General features: G+C 36.6%; 1 protein-coding gene and 1 long non-coding RNA gene across 11 annotated transcripts in view; one reads left to right on the top strand and one right to left on the bottom strand.

Moving 5' to 3' along the window:
* The window catches only part of LOC118969813 (uncharacterized), a 38,570-nt gene extending 25,303 nt beyond the window's left edge, over positions 1–13,267 (top strand). For 2 of the 4 annotated variants that reach the window (XR_005057629.2, XR_005057630.2), the window contains exons 4-5: positions 1,896–2,088; positions 9,222–13,267. This is a non-coding gene — a long non-coding RNA (uncharacterized lncRNA). The remainder of the gene's footprint in view (positions 1–1,895; positions 2,089–9,221) is intronic. The other 2 variants (XR_005057631.2, XR_005057632.2) reach the window with 2 other exon arrangements.
* TPX2 (TPX2 microtubule nucleation factor) overlaps positions 1–14,738 on the bottom strand; it is a 65,185-nt gene that overhangs the window by 11,787 nt on the left and 38,660 nt on the right. For all 7 annotated transcript variants that reach the window (XM_073236755.1, XM_073236754.1, XM_017653708.3 and 4 more), the window contains 7 exons: positions 14,119–14,245; positions 9,122–9,250; positions 6,708–6,829; positions 5,569–5,720; positions 4,356–4,527; positions 2,327–2,468; positions 1,455–1,671 (listed from right to left, as the gene is read on the bottom strand). In XM_073236755.1, coding sequence (XP_073092856.1) covers positions 1,455–1,671; positions 2,327–2,468; positions 4,356–4,527; positions 5,569–5,720; positions 6,708–6,829; positions 9,122–9,250; positions 14,119–14,245 — 1,061 coding nt within the window. The remainder of the gene's footprint in view (positions 1–1,454; positions 1,672–2,326; positions 2,469–4,355; positions 4,528–5,568; positions 5,721–6,707; positions 6,830–9,121; positions 9,251–14,118; positions 14,246–14,738) is intronic.

Genomic DNA, 14,738 nt, shown 5'->3' on the forward strand with positions numbered 1-14,738 from the left:
GCTTCTGTTCTGCTACAAGAGTTCAAGACTAGAAGTTAAGAGACCTAATCTCAGTTTTGCCACCAACCTAAAAATGTGTCTATGAGCAAGACACATTTCCCTTCCAAAGCCTCCCTTTCCACAAAATGAAGAGGGTGAAGAGAATACATCTAATGTCTCCTTCTATGCTTTGCTTCTCTAGAAACAAAGCACTAAAGTGAAATCACTAGAAATTTTAGTAGGGAGAGCTGTCAACTGCCAACATCAAACTCAAAGAAAACCCCCACATTTGCCAAAATAAATGATAACAGTCAGCACTGTGGGGCAGAATAATAGTGTTTAAGGAGATGACAAATTCAAATCCTAGTTCTGCATACTGGACATCTCTAAGTAGGTATTTCCTAATCTGAAAAATGGGGATAAAAATAGAACCCACCTCTTAAGAGTGTTATGAGAAATAAATAAGATAATTTACACAAAACAGTCAGTACAATGTAAGCATGCAATAAAATGACAGGTATGACTATTAACAACCGGATTGCTCACTCAGTGTCAGACCCTGAGCTCTTCACCAGAGCTCTCTAATCTATGCTGCACCTAACAAATCAAAACTCCAGGGGTGAGGCCCAGGAATGTGTTTATGTAATAAGATCCCCAGAGGATTCTGAGAACCAGCTAGATTTGGCACACTCGCTTCAGCATGCCATACCAATTCAGTTGCACCTTCCTCACTTACCTAGTGCTTTGCTGATCTGTTTACCCAGAATTCTCAACAAGGCATAACCTGGTACAAGGCTACCCTAGGATCTCACTTAACTCTTAATGAACTCTAGTCACCTTCCCCACTTATCACTTCACCCTAGCACTTTCCAAGTACAACAAACTGCCAAACCAATTTCCTAAATCAGTGTTTCTAAAAATGGAATTCAACTGGTGATAGAGAAGAGGACGTTAGGGTGGAATGTAGACCTTTTTTTTTAAGAACCACAAAATTTCTTCTATTTTAATACAAGAGTACAAACTCTGGAACCGTAGTGCCTAGATTCACACCCCGCTGCACCATTGGCTAATTGGTGATCTTGGGCAAGTTATTTAACCTCTCTATTTCCTAGCTGTAAATGGACTGATAATGGTGTTTATCTCATAGGGTTATTTTGAGAATTAAGTAAGTTATTACATAAACTAAAGAGCTTAGCATAAAACTTGGCACATAATTAGCTTTATATAAATATTAACTACTACTATTGTTATTCATGGCAAAGAGTACTGGTTTTCCATTTATATAGTGATTTAAATGTTCCCTTTAAAACTGCTTTAAAAATGAGTTGGTTTTAAGAATATATCTCTTTATCTCCTATAGCTCCAAATATGATGCCTGATCATACTATCTACTCCAACATTTATTTGCAGACAGATGGGTATTGGGTCATGAGCAGGACACCTCTGCCAGCAGGCACAGCCTTAAACATCCTTACCACAACATCTTCCAGGATCTTGGTAGGGCAAGGTCTGGAATGAAATTCAAAGTGTTCATCCTCGGGTTTCTTCCTTGACTCCCGCTCCTGGATTCTCTTCTCAATTTCCAAATCAAAGCCAACAGGCTGAGTAGGTGGCTTCACAGGTGGTTTCTTGGGCAAGATGGGTCCACCTTCAAGAATTCTGGGATCAAGTTCCCGTGCTTTGAATTTGTATCTGTAAGGTAAGAGTTTAAATGACACCCACAAAAAAAATTATTTTAATAAAATGAAAACCACATGAAGGAGGCCAAAAACAGAAAAATAATAATGATTAAGATTAGCTATCATGCACGGCAGTTTTCGACTCTATTCATAGCCATTATCTCTACCTCTAGAGCAAAGAATAAATGACAGTCCTAACATTCCCACCACTCTAAAGATTGAGTTTTTTCTTCACAGAGGAAGCTCCTCTTTTTCAAAAGAAATACAAAAAAGACTGGAAGGATACAGAGGACAAACTCCAGCGCTACCCACTTTTAAGTTCCAACTTCCTCCACTGATAACAATACCTGCGACAATCCCTTGGGTAGCCATAAAAGGGTAGAAGCTACCTAATCCAACCTCAGAGGACAACCCTTAGTTGGAATCATAAGTAAGTACTCCCACCCCAACCTTTGCATTAGTTTTTTGCCAGTTTATACTCCAGGACATCTCCATATTCCCACTTAAAATGCTTTCATCATAGAGGCAAGAGCACAGCCTGCAGAGTCCATGATTCAATCACCATAAATTCCCACGGCAAGGAAAATAACAACAGTCCCTTTCACAGAACTGAAATGAAAGTAGGCAAATTCTCAGAATTCTTCCTCGAATACTGCCAGTGGACTTACTGTTGCAATTTTTCGATCTCCTCGGCCTCCTGATCCACTGCACTTTTGCAGGTCACAGGCCTTGCACGCAGTTTGGTTTGTAGCACAGGAGTCTGTGGGTCTCTAGAAATCTTGGCCACAGCAGATTTGGAGGGTAACAGCACTGTAAATTGAGATCACAGTCACCCAGCTCCCTGAGACCTTGTTACAACCTGAATAGAGCTCAGCTGTCCAGAGATGCCAAACCACAGAGTAGCTGGCCCTCCACTCAGCTCAGCTCTCATGAGTCCACCTGATAAACACTGAGTCCCTTCTTTCCTATCACTCTTTATTGAGGGATATGATGAAAGCAGCCCTTGGGTAAACTCTTGTCAAATACTGAACTTAAAATCCATAGTCTGATGGATTCCTTATAACTGAACAAGCCTAACAAGCCTATTAACAATGCAACTATCTTGTTTTATTGACATATGAGATTTTTGGTTATTCCAGCTTTAAAATAAGGCCTTTCTAAAGACCAAGTAATAAATCCCAATTTTATGAATTCCCTAAAAGCATCTAAATCAAAACATTAAGACCACTTCTCACAGAAAGTCAAATGGAGAAAGCAAAAAAACTATGTCAAAGCATCAATAATAAGACCATCACCACCACTCACTGAAAATACTGATTTACCTGGCCAGGAGCAACCTTGCCAATTTCATAATTATATAGAATGAACCCTCCCATTTAAATCTAATCACATAACAATGCAAGAGATAAACCAAATTACTTATTTTAGAAATAAGCCAGACTTCAAGTATACCTATAGCCATTATTTAGCTATAACTGTACAAAGTTTTAAATAAAAATTAAAGAAAACAATTTTTCTTTCTGTTTACCAGGACCAAGATTCTAAGAGCAGGGTATATCAGACTCTAAGAGTCACATATAATTAGGAAGGTCATGCTTAATATTTAAATTTCCATTAGGATAAAAGAAGACTTCAGTATTTTTATAATACAGAATTGACAATCAGCTACTAGAACATAATAACAATATTAAAAAATACTGTACTTAAAGGAACTCGCCTAGCTACCTGACACAGCACTAAACAATTTCTATGCAAGGGCGGAAAAAAATGAGACCTTCAAAGGCGAGATCACCAGATTCTGCTTTATCCAGAATGCTATAGGGATACACTAGACTATTTTATACCACTTCCATTTTTCAAATTCCTTTCTTTACCTTTCTTCCTATAGTAATTATTTTTATAAATATAGAAGCTATTAGATTAGAATCCTCTCATGTGTTCATCACCACATCACCCACCAGCATATGTACCCACTCCTCATTCTTCCATCCTCCTTTCAAAGAACAATCATCCCACCTGTACTAAGTATCCCTCTGCTACCTGCCTGCACAGGGACTACTCACTGGTTACGTCCTTTCTCTCCTGCATCAACTTCCTTCTCTGCCAGGGACTTCTCAGCATAGAGACATGCTCAACCTATCTCCACCTCCCTTGATCCTTATATCTCCCTCCACACTCACAGCAATTACCACAATTTGTAATGATGTATTTCTTTTTCTCTCTCTCATTGAACTGGAAACTCAATGTTCAGTAATACCAAGTCCATTTTGTTCACTTCTATACCCTCAAAACCCAACATAGTACTTGGACTATACTGCTAAAAAAATGTGTTGAATCACTCAATAAAAGCACACAACCTTGAATGAATGAAATGTCTTCATTTTCTATAGGTAAGTATACTATGACACTGGCATATGGCAAAGAAAGCCTTGATGCGTAATGACATCTCAAGTTACCTTAATTCTCCCTGGCTAATTGTTGACCAGGAGGATCAAGGTGGTTGATGTGTATAAATGGAAAGATAGCTAGGTGGTTTGGGAAACGCTCAACTATATATTTATTGTCTGCATATAGGCACATGTAATACTTTAGTTTAAAAGTTAGGATTTTAGCTAAAGGCAAATCTGTACTTAAGATGTAAGCAAAGGAAATTCTAGGGGAGGTTCCAGTTAGCTATGATATTGCTAAGAAACTTACTAATATCATCCTTCTTGCTCCTCAAGTGATATCTGTTGGGGGTTCGTTTGTGGAAGGCTTCGACCTGCTGTGCAAGAGGCACATATGTAGAAGATGTTTCATCAAATGTCCTTTTCTTTCCTTGGGACAGGTTGAAAGGCTTAATAATGGTACATCCCTTAATCACTCGGGCCTGTTAAAGAAAGAAATTGTTTCCCAAATAAAGTGTTATGGAAGAACTCAGATCTACCCAAGCCACATATTCAGTGCACACAATCAAAAAAAAAGGTCCCATGTAAAGCTAAGACTATTATTCTTAAATTTATCAGTTTTTGAGAAGAGATATAACCAGTCTATTCCCATTTTTTTTAAAAAGGGAGAAAGGATCTAGCACTTAACTGTCTGCTCTGCAATAGCCCTTAAGGCGATTTCTCCCAAGCATGTTAATGTTTGGAAGCAACAAGCACAAGTATTCTTAGAATTAAAAGGGAAAAGAGCTGCAAAGATATCCCACTCCTAATCCCATTTAAAAAAACTGGTTGGGCTTCTTAGTACAGACCAGGTCAGGCAGCTGCCTAATCAAAGAACCTCTCCATCTGTCGTCCCCAAAAGTGACTGATGAGGAAGTCTACTCTTTGGATCGTTAATTTTGATAAACCTGGCCTCTGTTTGAAAACAAAACTCTTCATGAACCTACATCTCGAAGGAAGAAGCACAACCCCAGGGCGTAAGACTACAAATGACTGATTTCAGCAAATAATGATGCTGACTGCAAATGCAAGTAGAATTTCTTAGTATTAGAGCTTTTATTTAAGATTACTAATTGCTTTGTTAGTGCTCTGGTAACAAAACTGCACAAGATTTGAGTGTCTGCTCCAACCCATTTTTCCCATAAACCCTGTTATATTTTATACATAATTTTGCAGACACAGATTTTTTTCAAGAATTTTTTAACTGCACAAGTTGTAACAACCCTGTGCCTACAATTTGCCACATATAACTCTATGTTTATGTACATTCTTGATTCAGTTTTCATAGCAACTTGGTAAGAAGATGTTTCCTATAAAGAGAGGTTTACCACACAGCTAATATGGGGTAAAGTGAGGATTTAGAGCTATCGTAACTCAAAAACATACTTTACACAATTACACTATTTTAAGTGTGATCATAAATACTACATGTGAAATCCTCACTGAATTAATAACAAGACTATTCATTTAGTCCATCAGCTTACAGGAGATGGAAGATGCTTTCGCAGTTCAGATGTAAAATTCACTTCCTTATACTCCTCTTGGTTCTTAGGATGTTGTTTGATTCGCTCATCTGTGCAGAAGTGGAAGTCAACCGATTTGGTTACCTGGCTCACTGACTTCTTCACAAGTTTCCCTGAGTGAGGAACAGAACAAAATACATAGTAACATTAAGAATACAGAACATCAGTAAATCGCCTTTTATCCAGTCCTTTTAGTATTTCTATTACCATGGATCTAACTTTGTTCACTCTCTTGCATATAACCCAAAATTTGAAACAGTCCCCAGGGACATTAATACATGTGCTTTACCCACTGGAGTACTATCGGGTTTGACGCCCTTCAGTCAGATGCAAGCTGTGAAGAGGTAGCATGGGGGAGAAGAATCTCATCTCTCCCAGATTCCCAGATGTAGTCACAGCTCTGGAGACACAGAGTAACCAGAATACATGTAATAGGAAAAGCTAAGAACTGACTTTAAAAGCACACTTAACTAAGCATCTCTAAAAGGGAAACCCTCTAAACTCCAGGGGTGCTCTTTCAACTCAGTAAGCAGAGCTTTGAAGCTCTGACTAAGCCAATAACATCTCTATGCCAGAGCAAAGCAGAACTGACCCCTTCAGCTTCCTCAGACATACTTTTCCTCCATAACTACAACTGGATTGGTTTGCTCGGCTTTCTTTTCCTCCCGCTAGGACAAAATGGGAGAACAATCACCAAAAACTGGCCTGCCCAATTGCTTTATCTTCTGTCTCAATCCTAGACCCATCTTTTTCCAATACAAAGAAATAGAATTAGAAGGAAAAAGGAGGGAGGAATTAATTCTACTTGAAGAAATGAGGGAAGTCCTCATGGAAAAAGCACTCAAAAGATGGGTGTGACTTCTATAATTAGAGGTGGACAGGAACAGCATGCTCTAAGAAAGGACCAGTGTATGTAAAATGCTTTATGGAATGATCGTTGGGATATAAATGGTACCCATGTCCAGCCTTCTAAATAAACATATCATTTTATTCTGACTATTGACAGAAAAAAAGCCATTTTTGCTTCAGAGACTTCAAAAAACCCTACCAAGATTATGAGAAGCACCCCTCATACATCACTCAACCAGAACCAAGCTGACCTGCTCCTGCGAGAGCAAGTTTCTTGAATTCTTCATTCTTTTTCCGCATCTCCACCACCTCCTGTTGCATTTTCATTGTTTTCTCCAGTTCTTTCTCCTCAGTACTCTTCAGAATCTTCTGCCTAAAGGGCAAATCAATAAAGGAAATAGGAGAGAAGAAGAAGGTTCAATGATTCAAAATAATCTGAAGACATTACATATATTAGATTTTTAGCCTGTGATAAAATAACCACCCAAACCATAAAGTAGCATTCAATAAATTGATACTGACTTAGATTAACACTATAAAAAAAATCAAGATGCACAATTATACCAAAATACTGAAGAATTTTCAGAAAAGACAGATAAAACAGATGATAGAAGATACTATAAAAGATTCACAAATTTGACTATATAGTTAGCTTTTATTGCCACAAGAAAAACTAAAATTAAAATACCAGTAGAATGGGAAAATGTCTGCAACAAATGTGGCAAACCATTAATATATATAGAATACATACTGTAATAAAGAGGACAGACTTAGGAGTACAGCCACCCAGAGTTCAAATCCCCACTGTGTAATTTCATTTTCTGCCTATGTAAGCCTGAGAAAACTATCCTCTCTGAGCCTGTTTTTGAAATATAAATACTCATCCTCATACAGTATTTGTGACTATTAAATCAGACGTTTCTGAAATACCTGACACATAGTAAAAGTTCAATTTAGAGTAGCCATTCTCAGCAATAAAAACATCACCAAGACAACTTCTAGATAAACAGAAAAAGAAACAGACGGTTCACAAAAGGAAATATGGAAGAGACATTTACAGTAGCAGTAATGAATCTTGTCAGCAATCAAGAAAAGGTTCTGCCTATAAAGATGCTCACTGATTACTGATAATAGTGAAAATTTTAAAACTACATTTTCAACAGGAAATGGTTAAATATAATTTGGTGGAATATTAACAATCTATCAAAAGAGGAAATATGTGAAGATTTTATAGCAGTACAGGAAAAAAAAATGAAATACTCTTGTGACAAGTGAATAAAATGGAACCCAAAGGTTGCTTATACACTGATTATGGAAATATGTATTTTACTTGAGTAAAGACCGGAGGAGAGCTTTGCAAAATAAAAACTTCAAATTAGGTAGTAAGAACCTTTATTAACTTTTTCCTTTCTTAGTTCTTCTAATTTACTCTAATAGTATATTTTTTCTTGATATTTTAGACTAGAACACCCACCAGGACATAAAACAATTCACCTGACCAAGGTTAGAGATTAAGGAGTTTCCTAAGCTCCCTGTGTACCAGGCAGCAGATGTATCATTTGTAGTTTTATTTATTGACTTTATAAAGTTTAAATTCAGGAAAGAAGCATACATAACAGGTGGTATATAAGACACAGTATTTCTACCCTTGGCTGTCTCTTGGGAAGACTCATTCTTTTCAGAAGTAGCTTGGTGAAGACTGCCTTCATCCTCTTTCTCTGGCTTCTTTTTATCGTTAGAACTTGAATTCAAAAGGACAAAAAATATTCTCTGAATTCCCTAAAGAATACCCTGCTCTGTCCTCCTCTCAAATCTATCACATGTGGCTTAAATTTCTTCATTCTTTAGGACATAAAGCATCTTCAACTGCAAGATTCTTCCAATAGTATCATCAGATCATATATGCCAATGGCTACAATAGGTAAACTTTGAGAACACCAATAGAAGTCAAAGTAAGAGCTCTCTGGTAACAAACGGTTCAGGAGGGTCTAAGGGGATTCAACTGCTCATCAATAAATTCACAAATGGCAGACACTTAGTTGCCTTCCCGATATCTAGTCCACTTTCTTATTAACAGAACTCTAATTTTGTTTGGAACAGCAATGTATGAAGGCAACAGTATTGTACTTGCTTCGACAGCCTCTCCTGCATCTGGGTGGGTGGGTCAGGGTAGGGGTGATGGTGCTCCAAATGACGGTTGGGCAACTGAGATATAAAAGGGTTTCTGGAAAATATTTCACTTCTGTGATATGGGTACTGCCCCTCTTCCTTTGCCATACCCTCCTCCTCTTGAACATGGATGTGACACCTTAGAGATACAGCAGCTATTTTGTAACAGTGAAGCAACAAGCACAAAGAAGCAGCTGAGAAACACAGAGCTGCCATCTTGAGCAACAAGTGTGGGGAAAAAAAGCTAAGACTCACAGAAATGCTGCCCTAGCATTGTTCAGTCACTGAACCAAGGTCAACAGCAAACTTCTGTGAAGCAAATAAATCATTATTCTTTAAACCACTCTAGCTGGTTTACCCTAAGCTATTACTTAGGGTAAAATACAGTCGTAACTGATACAAATCGGAACAAGCACTATATATTTTGCTTGCTATCAACAACAGGAACAAACAGGGGTAGAACCTATGCCAACTGACAGAAGCTGTGGCTACTTACACTTTCATTTTTTTGGAGGGTGGAATTTCACTGATGGTCACAGGAGTAGCACATCTCTTGGCTTTCATTTTTACATGGTGTTTTTCTTTCTGTTCCACAGCCTTCTGAGCAGAGAGTCTAAGAGATCTTCTGTGGTTTAGAAGAATTGACGAATTTATCTGAATTATCTACTACAGATAAACAAATGTTCCTCAGAAATATGAAAGTATGTCAAACTATAAAGGGGCTACAGAAAGTTTAGTGGTATTATTCCCACTTTAAAAATGTATTCTCTCCTTATCTTACTGATAGTTTTTAAAATTTCATCATAAAATGTTGGTACTTAAATGCAATTGATATTTGTAAATTAGACCTCAATAGAGCTGATTTCTTTTCTTTAAAAAGGCACTGGCAATAACCTAGTACAACTCCCTCCTTTTATAGGTAAGAGTAAAAATAACAAAAGATGACATGTCTTGACTCTGCTACAGAGCTAATTGCTATCAGACTTGAAATTAGAGATCAGCTCTCCTGGAAACTGATTAAGGTATTTATTTTCTCCTTGTTCTTTTAGGCACATCCCCCTTCTTTGTAAAATATAACACATATGAAAAAATGTACAAAATAAAAATTAAGTTAAATGATTACTAAGTGAAGACTAATGAAATCACCATCTAGGCTAAGAAACAGAACCCTGGCAGCAACTGCTGTCTTGACTTGTTTTACAGTAGTCATTACTTTTTACTTATCATTTTACCACATAAGCATTCATTTCATATACATGGCACATTAGTTTGTAAACAAAACACCAAATAACAACCACAAAAACTTTATATGATGTACTCAGGCTACTGCAAGTATTCTTTTGTCTGGTTTATTTCACTCAACATTATGTTTGTAAGAGTTAATCACATTGACTCATGTATCTTTAGTTCACTGACTTTTCAATGCTGTATAACATTCATTGTAGGAATGTACTGCTATTTATCCAGCCTACTGTTGATTCTTGTGTGTCTCTTGGTGCAGATGTGTACATGTTGCTGGTGAGCATATTAAGTTGTAAAATTGCAAAGTCACAGGACATTGATTATACCAACTAAAGTTGTTTTCCAAAGTGTACCATAAAATGGTGCAGCTACTACAGAAAAGCAGTATGGAGGTTTCTCAAAAAACTAAAAATAGAAATACCACATAATCCAGCAATTCCCCTTCTGGGAATTTACCCAAAGAAAATGAAATTACTAATTTGAAAAGATATTTGCATTCCTATGTTCATCTCAGCATTATTTACAATAGCCAAAATATGGAAGCAAACTAAATGTTCATCAATAGATGAGTGGATAAAAAAAGATGCAGTGCATATATACAACAGAGTATTACTCAGCCATAAAAAAGAATGAAATCTTGCCATTGGTGACAATATGGGTGGGCCTAGAGGGTATTATGTTAAGTGGAAGAAGTCTGACAAAGACAAATACCATATGATTTCACTTGTATGTGGAAACTAAAAAAAAACTAACATATAGATTCATAAGCACAGAGAACAGACTGGTGGTTACCATAGGGTAGGGGTTGGGGGGAATGGGTGAAAGAAAGGAAAAAATTAGTGAGAATGTTTGATACCCTGATCTGGGTGATGGTTAAATAAGGGTATACGTATGTCAAAATTCATCAAGCTGTACACTAAGATACACGCATTTTATTTTATGTACCTCAATAAAAGAACAACACAAAGTGCTTGTACCCATTTATACTTATACTGGCAAGTGTGTAAGAATGCATTGCTCTACAACTTCCTGAACACTTGCTATTGTCAGATGATTTAAATCTAGCCAGTAACAGCAACTGGAAATGGCGGTGGAAAATCCTGGAAGTGAAAGAGCTACAGAAAAGACATCACCCAAAATCTGAGCAAAAACAGCACAAATTCCTACTTGACTGCTAAACTTTGCATGTTTAGGGGAGACCCAGAGGCCCAGCAAAAAAGCAAGCAAAAACTGGTGAGGTATCCACCCTTAAAAGACATAACTGTGCCAGGTAAGACTTGAGTTTGCTGCTTTTTTTTATTACATGTATTCCCCGCTGTGTATATTGTAGAATGGTACAAACCCAAAGTTATACTAGCTTAAGTTGTCAGAAGACAAACATTTGGGATGACAAAACAGCTGGATATTGAGAGACAAAACTCCAGAAGCAAGAGAACCAGAGGGTGAACACTCAAACTTCGTTATAAACACTACTCAAAGTCTTAGCTGACCGTTGACCTTCATAAAGCAGCGGGGAGACTCCAGAAAGCTAGACTGAGAAAGCAGCAGCCATATATAGAGATATGTGAATGGTCATGTATCATGAAATGTAATCAGCATCATTAGTCATAAATGCATATTAAAAACACAATGAAATATTTTTAAAAAGACTGACAATACCAAGTGTTGGGTAAGATGTGAAGCAACCAAAACTCATATATTGCTAGTGAGAATGTAAAATGGTACACTTTGGCAAACTATGGTTTTTTTCTAATAAGCACACACTTAACAGTGTGGCCCAGCAATTCCACTCCTAGGTATTTATTGAAGAGAAACTCAGATCCTCATAAAGACCTATAGCAAAACCTACAGGTTGCTGAGGGTGCTCCCCAAATATGGCAACAACGCCTAGCAGCTTTATTTATAACCCCAAACTAGAAGCAATTCAGATGTCCATTAACCAGTTAATGGATAAATTGTGGTATATCCATTCAAAGAATTTATTATCAGGCATGAAAAGGAACACAATACTAATATATGCAATGACACGGATGAATCTTAAAAGCACATGCTAAGTGAAAGAAGTCAGATATAAAAGTATATATTATAAAATTCCATTTACAAAAATATCTAGGACAGGAAAAACTAATCTATGGTGACAAATTAGAACAATGGTTGCTTCTGGGTGGGAGGTGACAGAGTAAGAAGGTAGGGAGAGCAGTAAGGTAGATAAGCAGTAATTGACTGTAATGGGACAGAGATGAGGCAACTTTGTGATGATGGAAATGTTCTATACATTTTGATTATGTTGTGGTTGCATGTAAGTATATATTTGTCAAACTTAATCAGACTATGTACTCAAGATCTATTCATTTTACTGTGTGCAAATTATACCCCAATAAGGTTGATTAATGATTGTGCATTGAGTTCCCTATACAGAATTTTATTGTTGTTAGCAACCATTTGATCAATAAATATGAGAGATAACTCTCAAAAAAAAAAATTATACCCCAATAAAATTAATTTTTTTAAATGGACTGGAAATCATAAAAATTAGAAAGAAGGCAAAGTGTATGAAGACATAACCATTTTGGACCATTCATTAAATTCAACATATAATGACATTATCTTTGAAGAAAAGAATTGCTGGGTATCTTTAGGGAGAAATGGCTAGGGGATAAAATTCCAAAAATTAAAACATGTATCTCTGGTAAAACAACACCTCCATGGAATAACTATTATTATAGACTAAGGCCTTGTTTACTCTTAACTATTCTGTGTCAAACAAGTTTTGGTCATCTTTTAGCCTATCTATCTAAATTATGTGAAAATAAAATATTTGGAAATTTGTATGATTATCTACACCTTCATATTCTCTCTGCTGTCCAGATTAGGTAACTCTGGACTAAGATAAATCTGAGATCTGAGATGAATGGCACTGATGTTTTACATCCTACTATGCATTCTCATAGTGCAGTATCATTTATGAAGTACTGTCACATATTATCTTTTTAGGCCCTTTCTTACAATAAGCTTGAGAGATACAGTTATCTTCAGTAAACTGAGGTTGTGAGTGGTAGAGGTACCTGCCTTAAAAACAAAACAAAAAAACCATTCAGATCTTCTAACTCTGAGAGCAACTAGCTTCCTGTCATACCATCATTTCCAAAAAGCATTCCAGAATCCAGATGAGGAACACCTTTAGTAATCATATGTTTATACAAAATGGAGAAGCCAAGACACACACTTGCTTGGATTCTGAAGGAATCTATAGGACACTAGTTTCTTTTTCCATTGGCCTCACTTCACAGTCTAAACATGGAACAGAAACTATAGAATCAATCTATAGCAAACTCTTAAGACTCCTGTAATATATACATAGCTGGTTGAGATTTCATAGAATTCTTTGATTAAAATGGTCTCCTTTACCAGAAAAGATTAAGATAACATGTATGATACCATCCTCAAAAGATGATACCCTTATGCCTGCACGAGACTTTGCAAAAGGTAATTTTATCACTTCTGAACAATATTATAAATACTCTGCCATTCCTCTTCCTTGAAGATATTCTAGGTGACATAAAAGTATGAAACAATCAACAGTCCTGCAGTGTAAACTCTATGGGTGGGTGGTAATGATTAGATGGTGGAAGTTTTAAAAAATCTGAATAGATACTTTTAATTAGACCCATCTGAAGGCAACTTATGTTAAGACTGACAGCTCCCAAACACCATGTTTTTGTTATCAAAAAGAGGTTACTGATGCAAAATGCAACATTCGAAGACATTAGATGTTCTGAGTTCACTAATGCCAAGGTTGCAGCTTAACCCACCCATTCCTCCATTAGCTCATTCATCAAGTATTAATTCAGCTTCTCCTGCCAGACACTGTTAGGCACTAAGGATACATGATACTTGCCCTTATGAAGTTTACTTACAACCAATATATAGAAAAAAAAAAATCTGTCATATACTCATAAAAATGTAAAATTTCAACCCATGTTGACAGTGTAAACAGCAGGGGTTTTGGAACCAAAACTTATCAGTTTAAATCCTGATAAAATTGCTTTGGGGAAGCAACTTAGTTCCTCTGAACATTTATCTATAAATTAAACATATTTCCTACAACATATTAAATGCTATGAAGATTAAAAAAGGTAATATAAAGAGTCTAACGAATATAGTATAGGACAGAGTAGGTTCTCTATCCAGTAACTGTTCTTTGAACATTATTAATATAACTACTACTTTTGAGCCCCAAAGCAGTCTTACCTCTGAGGCTGGGCTGGAGTATTTCTTGAGGTGTTTTCCATGACTTCCAGGGAAGAACAAGCATTTGATGGAATGGACTGGTCCACCAAATTTTCTTTTTCTGCCTCTTTGTAATAAGTATTGTCAACTGTAGGAGAGCAAAAACTAGTCAGCACTCCAAATCCAAGGAAATAAGTTGGAGATGGGAGACACATCTATGTATTTTGACTCACTACAGAATTCTAGATCAAAATTGTATATGCATGCATGTGTGTGTATACATATATACATAACCCTCTTAAGCAGTAAAACTTTTAGTTCCAGTGGAATCTCATGCAGAAGACCAGTTTACAAAGGCTACTTTAGTTGAAACAGAAATATAGTATCCAGGGCCCTGCCTATTTACCAGCCTAAGGCATCACCTTAGAAAAAAGCATCCCAAACACATCCTCATGACATTTTAAAAAGGTAAGACTCTGAAAGCTTCCATAGAGAAAAGAAATCACCTAAAATGTAAGGGAAATGGGATAAGCTAAATTCCTCATTAGTAACACAGGATGGTAAAAGAACAACAATACCTTTAAAGTAGTCAAAAAATTTTTTGATTTTCAACTGTATAGGTGGAACAATGAATGACATTT

This window comes from Manis javanica, chromosome 5 (genome assembly GCF_040802235.1).
Source record: "Manis javanica isolate MJ-LG chromosome 5, MJ_LKY, whole genome shotgun sequence".
Taxonomy (NCBI): domain Eukaryota; kingdom Metazoa; phylum Chordata; class Mammalia; order Pholidota; family Manidae; genus Manis; species Manis javanica.